The sequence below is a fragment of the Diadema antillarum genome, unplaced genomic scaffold (genome assembly GCF_040938485.1).
Source record: "Diadema antillarum isolate AM-2024a unplaced genomic scaffold, OU_Dant_1.0 seq00000341_RagTag, whole genome shotgun sequence".
NCBI lineage: Eukaryota > Metazoa > Echinodermata > Echinoidea > Diadematoida > Diadematidae > Diadema > Diadema antillarum.
In genome coordinates this window covers 161,104-173,611 of record NW_027271354.1, presented here as the reverse complement: position 1 = coordinate 173,611, position 12,508 = coordinate 161,104, and the positions used below count along the sequence as shown (strand labels likewise).

General features: G+C 35.6%; 1 protein-coding gene across 1 annotated transcript in view; it reads right to left on the bottom strand.

Moving 5' to 3' along the window:
• The window catches only part of LOC139730876 (GRIP1-associated protein 1-like), a 38,434-nt gene extending 27,197 nt beyond the window's left edge, over window positions 1-11,237 (bottom strand). The window contains exons 1-6 of the mRNA XM_071641752.1: window positions 11,196-11,237; window positions 6,305-6,371; window positions 5,569-5,630; window positions 4,328-4,354; window positions 1,426-1,533; window positions 615-768 (exon numbers count right to left, since the gene is read on the bottom strand). Coding sequence (XP_071497853.1) covers window positions 615-768; window positions 1,426-1,533; window positions 4,328-4,354; window positions 5,569-5,630; window positions 6,305-6,371; window positions 11,196-11,237 — 460 coding nt within the window. The remainder of the gene's footprint in view (window positions 1-614; window positions 769-1,425; window positions 1,534-4,327; window positions 4,355-5,568; window positions 5,631-6,304; window positions 6,372-11,195) is intronic.
• Between the last annotated feature and the right edge of the window lie 1,271 nt (window positions 11,238-12,508).

Genomic DNA, 12,508 nt, shown 5'->3' with positions numbered 1-12,508 from the left:
GAACATCAAACAATGTGAAGAGAAAAATATCGGTTCAAGTACAGAGGCTTATCCAATGCTTGTGAAATTTATCCTATCTCTATTTAAAATGGCATTATATTAGGCATTAGCAGAATAAATGTGAGAGCCATTGGCAAAACCGATTCCCATTAAAGGAATGACAACAAAAGAACTCTCTGAATTCCCTTACACTTCGATTGACTTCAGAGTAACTTTACTTTGTGTTTTTTCTTCAACCAAATTTGCTTTACTTTCCTGTAAATTTTGAAACCACTTCAAGTTTTCTTTGAAATGCAAAAATGTTCTTCCTGTTGACAAAGGTGAAATATTGAAATACATTTTCTTGATGAGTTTACACTTTTGATTGTAATGATACTGATTCCATTTATGTTCAAAGATTTCTCTTTAACAGCTAAACAACACACAAGATGATCACGGCACTGGGTAAAGCAAGTTGTAACAGCTTGAATTAAAATTTAAAGAAGGATATCTGTGATGATATAATCATCCAAATGGTTTGAACACATTTGCGATACCATGTGTCATCCCTTTTATTACTTTACGCTCCTGAGTTCTGTTCTCTCTGCATGAATTCACTGATGTCACAAACTTACTCGCCAAGTTTTTCTGAAGAGCTGCATTTTCTGCCTGGAGCCTCCTGATCTCATCTTGTGACTCTGTGCTGCTGGCTGCGGTGACCTCGGGTGGAGGTTTTTCTTTCTTGAGGTCACAGATCTCCTTTTCAAGCTGTTCATTCGTGGCACAGAGCTAGTGTTTCAAATTGAGGAGGAAGAACATAAGCGCTAATCCAGTTGACCCTTTTCACATTTATATAAAGTATTACCTGTAATATGCAATGTCACAGAATAGAGTAAGCCAAGCTGAAATAAATTCCATAATGTATTATTTCAGTGTAGTTATCTATCATTTCACAAATAAATCACATAAATCTAAAGTGATATCATGTGAGATATGTTATTCAACCTGGATTATTTAGCTAAGCTGTGTGTTTCACTCATGGCTAAATTGAAATATTTATGAATTTGAACTTGACCATGCATATCACATGAAACAGAACATCTGCTGTGACCTTTGACCTCATGACCCCATCTCCACTCATTTCAGCTCCTCATGGTCACATATATACCAAGTTTCCCTAAAATGCAATCAGGTGCGCCATATGAAAAGAGGCCCTTCAACAACATGAATAATTGGTGGTACACATAAACAGGCAAACCTGAGACTTATTCTCTCTAACAGCAATACTAGGTATGGGTATAGAATAAGACAACTTGCATGATATTGCCTAGTGTTATTTGCACTTAACCATCTCCCTCTAACGTTCACACTAGCATAAAGCACACAGTATTCACAGGCTGTAAATCAAATCTTATGCACTCTATTCTGATGTTGGACCCGCAGTACCTTTGACAATTCTTCAATGAGAGTTGAGTTCTGTAGCCTGAAGTCTTCCTCCTGGCTTTGAAGTTTGCGTTGCAGGCTGTCATTTTCAGCAAAGAGAGCTTCTACATCCTGTATGAGACATAACAATGCACAAACAAACCATGTCATGCTCTGAAGAACAACAATTTGGAATTTGCACTTGAACCTGTTGAGGATGAGTCTAGAGTATACACGGTCAGAAGTCTATGGGAAATGCGTATTGTAGCAAAATCAGCCCGTCCTCAACAGGTTAACTGGGCCTGAGCAGAGGACATAAAGTATATGGTTGGACAGTATCCAGTACCCTGCTAGAACATTTATTCTGGGCATTTTCTTCGTACCTAAATGTGGAAGATCTTCACATTTGTTGCCTTTACTCAACCAGTATGTTGCAAATATGTCATTCTTTTGTCTCATACTTGCAACTGAAGTGTATTCTGGATGATAATCTACACTGCAGCAATTACATCTTGCTTATCACATTGCATAATAAATGCATAGTTATCCTACATCAACGGCAGTGATACCAATCATCTTAACCCGATAAAATAGCACAGGGTACCAAAACCTCAAAGAAGATATAAAGTACAAGTTATGATATGACTTACAACAGTATGGCAGTGCACCTAAATCTTAATGATGCATGACAACTTAATGAGCTCATTCATAACACAATGCACATTTTCATCACATGCAATTAAGGAAACAGCAAATGGTCACAACTAAGCATGAAAAAAAAAAAAAAAAAACCCAATCATCTCCACTCATCTGGACCAACAAGCATGAATGAATGCTACTCACTTAAAAAAAAATAAATAAAGTAATTAAAAGTGTACAGACTATTTTGTAATGAAGTTTGGTCTATGTTTGATAAACATCCAATCTATAAACACCTCAACAACTGTGCAATACCGGGTATATCAAAAGCAAGCCCATATGGCACTGTTGATGGGGTATTTACATAGAATGTAACTTGTTTCATCCACACCACAAAACATTTCCAAGTTAATGGGTGGTTTGATAGACAGGGAAATTTGATATGAAGGTCAAATGGGGCTAACAGTGATTCAGGCTTGTAACTGTGCCAAGATGAAAGCAAATACATTGTACAGAGTATATAAAAACTGCTTGCTCATATTAAAGGGACAGTAGTTTATTCTTGCATTACTATTCCAATGGAAAGGATTTTTAATATATATGTTTGCTATGCATTACATTTGGTTTTGTTCTTATAATCCTAACTGCCCTTATAATTTCTTCTTTCTATTAATACAAACATTCTGAGAGGTTTGTGTTGAAAGTGAAGCAATTGGTTTGGGGAGGCATATCGATAACTTTTGTTTTGTTTTCTGCCTTATAAATCAACTGATGTGTGTTATATATGCAATGTTAATCACAAGTGCCATTCCATCTTTATGCAAAGGTTACAAAAGGTATGGCTTACAACACATACACCTATGTACCGTAAAAGTGGATATTTTCGTGTGACTAATTTTTCGCGCTTGGCCCGGTAAGAAGAGTCTCGCGTGTTTTTAATTCCGTGGAATCAAGACATCACGCACAGGAACATATGGCAAGCAAAAATATTCACGTGCTTTTATTTTTGCGCTAATTTTTGGTGGCGCGAAATGCACGAAAATTACAACACCGCGAAAATTTCCACTTTTACAGTATTTATCCCAACATGAAACACAATAATTACCATATATATGCACTTTACATTTCTACAGGGACCCTTCATGACTATGAATGCAAACTTTAGTAAAAGTGCAATGACACTCACAAATGAAATGAGAAAATCAGTAGTGTGAGTAAAATGCCTACAATCATTGCATCTTATTTCTTATTTTTGGAATCCTGCCCCCACCTCCACCAACCGCCAAAAAATGTTTTGTATGTAAAATTGATAAACAGTACATTCATAACAGCATATACGGCACCCTATGTTTCACCAAGTCATCCATTCATGAACAGGAGACTTGACAAAAATGAACACTATGATGATGACCTCATTGAGGTAAATGAATAAACAGCTGACTTGGTTCTCAAATGAAAATACTTGGCACATTCCCCGGAGTTATTTGGATGGCTGATGATCAATCCCAATTCATCAGTGCATTTGCTTACAATCAAACAATATTGATATTCTCTGGGAAGATTACACCACATGTACCACCTCACCCCTCTCCCTTTTTTTTCTGGCAGAAGAATACTGGTATGTAATACAGAGGTTTAATATATCCATTGTCATTTCCCCCAACATAAAAAAAAAGAATACAAAATGAAGCACATAGAATCTGTCCGTCCTAGGTAATCAATCTCAGTGGTAGTGCCAGTTTTTAAAATATTTTCCATACAGACGTCATATTCATACCATCACAGAAATAAACTATATCATTGGGTCCTTACATAATGAAAGTATAAGCCAGTTCGTAATTAGCTCATGTACACATTGGTACAAATGACCTTTCTTTTTTCTCAGTTGGTTAGGCACTTCACTCGTTTTCAAAGCGGCATAATGCATAAGCTTGCCCGACTTAACAATTTATGGAATTCATGTTCAAACAAAGAATTAACTTGCATTGAGATCAGGTGATCCGAATACTCCATCAGTTGTCTATGTAGCAGGCATCCATTTGATTGTTTTGTATTGAATGCAATAACATATCCTATTTCCTTTTATATTACGAAATACAATTCTTGCTGTCAGGTGGATGTGCTGGCAAGCACCATTTAGATAAGGATCACATGAATAATCATTGCATCACAGATGCTTATCTCAATGAATTTACAAACCAAAATGCCTGTTGGTACAAATGACATTTTCTGCTCATGCGCAAAGTGGAATTACGAACTGGTCTATTCATTCATATTACAAACTTACCTTGGCCTTTTTGCTCCTTGCAATGACCTGTAAAAAAGTTTAAAAAGTTGAATGTCACAAAAGAAAATGTCTTCCTCAGTGCATATTTATACACAGTATTACAAACAGTTGCAGGTTTGAGGAAATTCTATTACTTGCTCAGGAACCTTTGTAATTATAAACTTATAACATTCATATAATAAACCACAAGAATATGGTACAAATAGTAAGACTGGGGTGCATGATTAAAGTTCCATGTATAATGCTGGGAAGTGCATACACTGCAATTAAAGGACAAGTCCACCTTCATATACATAAGGATTGAGAGAATGCAGCAATATTAGTAGAACACATCAGTGAAAGTTTGAGGAAAATTGGACAATCCGTTCAAAAGTTGCGAATATTTTAAGCATCTGCGCAGTCACTGCTGGAAGAGAAGACTACTACAGTGTATGATGTCACATGCGTACAACTATATAAGGAAAATAAAAAGAGAATTTCACAAAACTTTACTTTTTGAATAAAGTGCACATTTCTTCGACTTGCTACTGATGTATGTTAAGGGTAATATTATTCCCCATGCCTTCTGAAAGAGAGAAGACGAGTGTTCTTTTGTTATGCGAGAAAAATGGAAATATGTTGAATTTTCTTTATTCTTTCTTTATATCGTTGTACTCATATGACATCACAAGCTTTAGGAGTCTTTTCATCCAGCCGTGACTGAGCAGAAACTTAAAAAAATCACAACTTTTTAACGGATTGTCCGATTTTGCTCAAACTCTCACTGATGTGTTCTACTAATATTGCTGCATTCACTCAACCCACATGTCTATGAAGGTGAACTTGTCCTTTAAACTTTGACTGGTGGGCTCTGTGGATATACCAATATGCACTGTAAAATACTAGCATTAGTAAGATTATAATGCGGTAATGCAATTTTTCTACTTCATACTTTCAAGGCACTTTATGTGCAGGACTTCATCACTAAGCTTATATAGAAAAAAAACACACCAACATAACAAACTAAGAAAATCTCAGAAAATCCACATTGATATCACACAGGTAAACCCTATTTACTGAGGAAATGATGTGAATTACATCAAAACATTGTAACACACACACATCTTAATTAATAGTTTTATGGATTTATTTTGTCATTGTTTCTCAGTATTCCAAGGTCTAAACACACCTTTATGTAGCAGTCATTCAATTAAAGAATACATATTGTTAAATGGAAAAAAAAAAAAATCTATTATTGTTACCTTTGTGGCCTTTTCCAGTTCCTTCTCATTTGCAGCTGAGGTCTGTCTAAGACGATTGAGTTCTGAAATTAAAGAACAATTAAAAATCAATTAAAAATCAACCAGACAATGCAATGAAAGAGGTCTGAAAAGATAAAAGCCTAATAAACATACACAGTAACAAGGCAGAAAAATAAGCACCCTAGACTACATTCATCAAGATAATATCAACTAAAATGAATAACGAAACTTAATCTAAATAGATTTCCAGTCTTATATAAATCGATAAAATGATTGTACACTTACAGTATGAAGTTCAATTTTCTATCACAAGTTTGTATAACACTCCAAAATACACACATTGCATCACTAAATTGTACATTAACAATGCATTTCCAAATAACATAGAACAAACTTTCACCAAGAAATTGCATAACACTTGAATAGCAAGGCAAAATTATTCTAGTGCACACATATCTCATATTGGTAAATTTGAGATGACTTGAGTAAAGACATCATGAACAAAATTGCATTTATCAGAATCATTCCATATAAAAAAATATGATATTTTTCATATCAATGTTTCCTACAAGGATTCTCATTTTCTACGCATTTGTTTGAAGTCACATAGTATGTTTAATTAAGAGGGCTACAAGTTGATTTGTTGTGCATATCAACAGAGGATATTACATGTATGTCCATCCCGATTCATAGCTTTCTCTAGACATTGTGACTTTTATGAAATGATGGTTCTTACCATTTTCTAACTTTTTAGAATGATCTTTCAGTTGGTAATTGGATGTTCGAAGTTCCAGCAACTGACTCTGGATAGAAACATGTGAAACAGAAATCACAAAATGTCACTAGCACAAATGCATACATATATTTGCAGTCACCTTGAAAAAAACAACAACAACTATTTTCCTGCTAATAAATCAATTTCATTTATTTATTTATTATTATTATTATTATTATTATTATTATTATTACTACTACTACTACTACTACTACTACTACTACGACTACTACTACTACTACTACTATCACTACCTTTATTATTACTATTATCATTATTTCTATCATCATCATCATTATCATTATTAATAATTAGAACACAAGAAGGCAATGGACAATGCACTGTAAGTGCAACTTCATAATACTAGGTGTTTCAAAAAACATTTCCAACTTTTGATTCTTAATAATTCCTAAACTATATATCAGATAACATTGTCATTGATATGAGATATAGCTGAATAGTGTACAATTTTGTTGGAGGTGGTTTAAATATGAAAGCATAAATCAGTTTCATGAAATCCATGATTAATTTCAGTTAGGTTTCAGATTTTGCTCTATTTTCAACCCTCTGTACAAAACGTTCACTTTGCACAGGGGTCAATGGGTGTGTGTGGGAGTGTGTGGTTAACACCCTGACAATGGTCCTGAACAATGGCCAGGGTTTGAATGCTTCATTGTTTATACATGAGAAATTCCACTATCACAACTAGTCTTTATTCAGCCTATGGCAGTATCTGTGTAATGTCAAACGCCTGCCGATACTGTCGTTGAGTGGCGACAGTGCTCTCCCTACTTCTGAAAAACAAAATTACAATGAATATCTTCTGTTCTGTCGTAAACATGGTGACAGGAAACAAAGAAAATCAATATAAAGCATACACTTGTGTATATGGAGCCTTAAATAAATCTACTGTGAAACAAATTGCCCCAGTGAAAATGCTGCTGAACTCTTTACCAAAAATGATCTCTTTTTATCAAAAAAGCGACAAATTTGTCAGATTAGCAGACAGTTGTATTAAAATGAAGAACTCTAGATCATTTATGCTTATTTACATCCCAGATTCAGTGATATGTAAAGCAAAATTTGAAAATGATTGTCAACTGGAATGAAATTTGGTGTTTGCAAGCACATGGAAACATGTGCTTACGTTTTCCATGTGCATATGTTTTACCCTTTACCGTGCATGAATTCAGACTAGCAGTGCCCAGGGCAATCCACATGAATTACTGATTAAGCATTCATTTGAACAGGTGGTTCAGGCATGTCCATTGTTCATGGCCATTGTCAGCACACACTCACATACACATCATTGGTTCCTGTGCAAAGTTCATTTTTGCACAGAGGGCTAAAATTTGACCAAAATCTGAAACCTTACTTCAAAATCAATCTTAGATTTCATGAAACTGATTCATGCTTTCACATCCAAATTTGCCTTCAACAAAATTGTACACTATTGAGCTATTACTCATATCATTGACAGTTTTATCAAATGAATAGTTTTTGCACTGTTAATGATCAAAAGTGGGAAATGTTTTTTGAAACACCTAGTATAAACCAAGCTTGGATCGGAGCTATCAGATAGAAAAAATTACCAGTACTGAAAATGACAAGAGCAATTCAGGTCAGTAAGCCATCCCTCTATCTAAAACAGCTATATTTTTTACGCATCACCGGTACCTTACTTTCACTCTTTATACTCATTGCTTTCTGGAAAACATCTCATGAGGTTGCATTGATTACTGTATAGCATGACTCAATGTGCTTTTCATTCCATCATAAAATGTGGGAAGAGGTATTAAATTAACAATTGTTATAACCTTTTGTCCCCATGTTAAATACTTTCCTTTGACCAAGTCCATGTTTGATTATAACTTACAATTTTCCTTAAAGGGTGTGTACAGTTCTGGTCGAGGTGAAGATTTAGCTTTTAACGTTTTGTGAGATATTCAGAAACCACTCTATGAGATGTCAAAGAGCATGCAGTTCTAAGGGGTATCAAAAGTTTGTTCGATGAAAATCGGTTTTGAAATGGCTGAGATATCCAAAAACAAGGTGAAACAAAGAGATACTAATAAAGTTGGGGCATGTCGCCTTTTATTATTAGCACTTTTTTGGATATCTCAGCCATTTGAAAACCAATTTTCATCAAATAAACATTGAATCCTTCTTAAAATTACATGCTCTTTCATATTTCATAAGAGGCTTTTCATTATCTCACTTAGGAATGTTCAAAACATGAATCCCTACCTCAACCAGTACTGTACAGTCCCTTTAACATTCTCCATTCATTTTCTTGTCTTTTTTTCAGGTTGCACTTACATTTCAAACACAACCATGCACTCATGTCATGGCCACAAGGTCCATAAATACAACCATGCATTCAACTTTGTGTGTATGACATTACATCTATCACACAAAATGGCACATTAAGCTACACTGTAGTCTTTACTTGTGATGACCCTGTGCATTTTCTTACACTCACAGTTTTTTTAATGATTACAAATGAGGTTATTATTCCAAACCTCTTCTCTATTGTATACATTTAATGTATCTCTTGTTTTGAAAATTTACAACAGCCTAGACATCTAGTAGTAGTACAAGTGTAGTAGTAGTTCCTGTGTTTCTCCATTAAATGGGAATCAGATGTATTTGTAGAACTCTTCACAAATGTTCTATGAACTTGCAAATAATCATCAATGTGTCATCATATTGCCATGTACAAATGTGATTTAATCAGAATGTAAATGGATCTATTCTATGTGTCAAGGAAACTGATAATCTCACTCGGTATCCATGCCCACTCCTCCAAAGTGATATGAAAATGTAACATATCACTGTCTAACATTACGTCTAAATACAGATTCCCAGCTCTAATAATTCATGGTTTCTACTAGATCAGATGTTCTATAAATTTAGTTGAATGTTTGAACACAGTACATGTAGGTCAAATTCTACAATGTTAATAGACTCTAATTTCTATATTATGGCAACACAAGTGAATGGGTTCCACGTTCCTCAAAACACAAGTTTGAGCACAATAATCAGACAGAAAATCTATTTGCCAGAACATGGTGAAAACTAAAGTCATGAAGTGGCACATGCACGCAGTAGGGATGATTAGAGTGGTCTAGAATAGTAGTTTCAACCAACACACACACACAACACAATGCACAGCACAGCTGTCATCACAGGATTTTGTTGGTCTACTGTGCTAACTGTACTGTAATGCAATAATATGCCAATAATTTGACAAATTGGTGAAACTATTACAAATGATCTTGGAAAATTGTTACAGACACTTCTTTCACTTCATGTATTAGATTTGACCGAAAGATCGGTCTGTATCTGTCCGTCGGGGAATGTTCCGCGGAGACTGCGTCTGGCTTCACGGATCCCCTCCGTATACAGACCGAAGTCAATGATCCCAGCTCCTGTGTGGAGCAACGCGCACAGATCAAACGTTACGATAAACCAAATTTCAGACAGCTTTTTTACATTCAAACAATTTTGACATGACATGACACATTATGCAGCAATATTTGGGGTTAATTTCTCACATTTTGCGATCGAAATACTCACAGTAACGCGGTTATAATGCAGAAATTTTATCCATATCGCAACATCGCCGTTCGCTAGCCGTAGGTTGCCATTTTGAATCTGTAAACCAATCACATGCGAGGTACTTTTTTAGTAAAAAAAAACACGTAGAAACTACCTCGCATGTGATTGGCTAATAGATTCATACTGTATGTTTCTGCAGTTTGAACGTGACGACGCGACGGGCTGGTTGATGTGTGTTTTGCGTTGAAAATTCTACCGAAATATTGGATTATTCATTAATCTGGTGAGTGTAGTCTATTCTTGAATAGTTGATCTAACTATTCAAGCTTAAATTTGCCGACCTAGGGCCGTGAATTAGACGCAATCGAGAAGGGTGAGGTACCTCACCCAATTTTCCATAGAGACAGTGTTCAGTTCAGTTCAGTTCAGTTCAGTTCAGTTCATTTATTTCCACATCTCAATAAAAGAATCACATGTTGGCAAATGACAAACATGAGACACATAGGAAATATAAAATGTACAAAAAAAGTGCACATTATTACATAAAAGACATAAAAATAACAAAGTAATGAGTGTGGAGGAGGCTACATAGGCCATTGGCCTTTCGAGGTAGCTCTCCCAATCAAACAAAGTTATCAGTTATCACAATATACAAATAACAAATAACAATAAACAGTGGTTAAGAACATCCACACAGCAATGGGTACTACAACCTTCCGTCTGTCTACGGAGGACAGCGTTAATGGCAAAATACAAAAGAGTCCTCCGGACAGACAGATCTTTCTGTCTAGAGTATTAGATGTAACGTTACAACTTTCCCATAAGGCACCCATAAACAGTGTGTGCGTGATACCTTGTCCTTGACATCTTGCATCTCACATAAGATTGCACCAATCCAGCTGACTGACACTGACACTACATACATGTATACAGTGCAGTGACAAACCCTGTCGTTCTATGGCAATGCGTAATTCTACCGCAGGTATCAAGCGCAGGGCAGGAGTTCATTGCATACACAGTGCCACAACAGGCTAAAAAGCGAGTTACTGTACATTGTAGCAATCACTGATAGGCGGAGGAGGCCAGTGCTGTGGTGCAGAGCTCGGTCGGTCGGGAGTAGGTTTCTCAGGTTATCGGCTACCAGGATACAAAACCAAACCATTGCAAGCATGTTACGATTCGTTCTTTTATGGTCGTGCAAAGATTGAGCAGTTGGTTGATTCCTTTAAATTGTCACTACATCTTAGATACATTTTAAGCACAATTTCTATAAAATGTTTATTTACTTTACCTGCATTCGCTGGAACTCGTCATCCGACAAGGACTGCGCCATCTTTCTGCTATCGTGATTGCACCGATATCACTCGAATCGATCACATATCGACGTTGAATCGGCCAACATTTCGAAGACATCGGTTTTCTTTTTATTGTTCTATTGTTTGTTTGTTTTTTAATTCAGAATAGCGGTGGCAGAAATAGAAAATAAAACAGGAAGAAAAAAAAAGGTGTTTAGCGGTTTGGATTGATGAAAGAACAGAAAAAAAAATAGAATAAACTTTTGAGAGAGACAGGTTGTTAATTCAACAAAATTGCGTCTTGATTATATTTCATGAGATAAGAATAAACATTCATTTTTATCTGATACAAAATAATATTTAAAATATTTCATCAGAATGAAGTGATTATATTTTCTTTTTCTTTTTGTTACCACTGATCATCTGTTTGGTTAAGTTATGAATAGGGATGAAAGAATACGCAGAAGAAACCCAAAGAAATAATTTTTTTTCCCCCAGTATTAAATCTATATAATCCTCCCACCTTTGAGTGTTATCAGTTCACAAATCACCTAAGCACGCACATACACATGCAGGCACACATGCAGATGCATGGGTTTTCACCCAATCTCTTTAAACTTTAAAGAGTTCACGTGCATCCCCCTTCCCCCTCCCCCCCCCCCCCCCCAAAAAAAAGTGCACCTCCAAATCCTATTTTCTTGATGCACCCAAGTCCGATGGGTTTACTACATGTGGACGGGATAAACTGGTATTATCTTTGTAGGCTATATTTCGATGTATGGGCCAAGTATACTTGTATGAAAAATTGTGCATTAATTTGTGTTTGCATGATATTAATTGCATGGTTTTCCCAAAATTAAGCAGCTTTAATGACTGTTCGAAACATTTGAAGTGTATTTCACATAAGTGAGATCAGGTAGGCCTATGTGACCTTCATAAACGACGTATTGTTCTAGGGCCTGTTGTAAGCAATATATTGATAGGAGTATATTGTTACATTTCAAGTTTTACTAAGTTTTATGTAGGTCCTAATATTGATTGATTGCAATTTACACTTGTAGGCCCTACTCATACTCTTGTTAGGAATAACTATCTCTATTAAGTTGTCTTCACTTTAGTGATTATTAACGCTTTGAGAAAGACAACCCTCCAGTATGTAGTGTACCCAAACCAACCACAAATTAAAAAAACACACACAATTTTTCATATCGTGGTGCCCAATAATGTGGAATAGCTTGCCAAGCGATGTTAAACAAAGTGCTTCTTTAGCTGTATTCAAAAGTGCAATAGATAAGTTTTATATACAAAG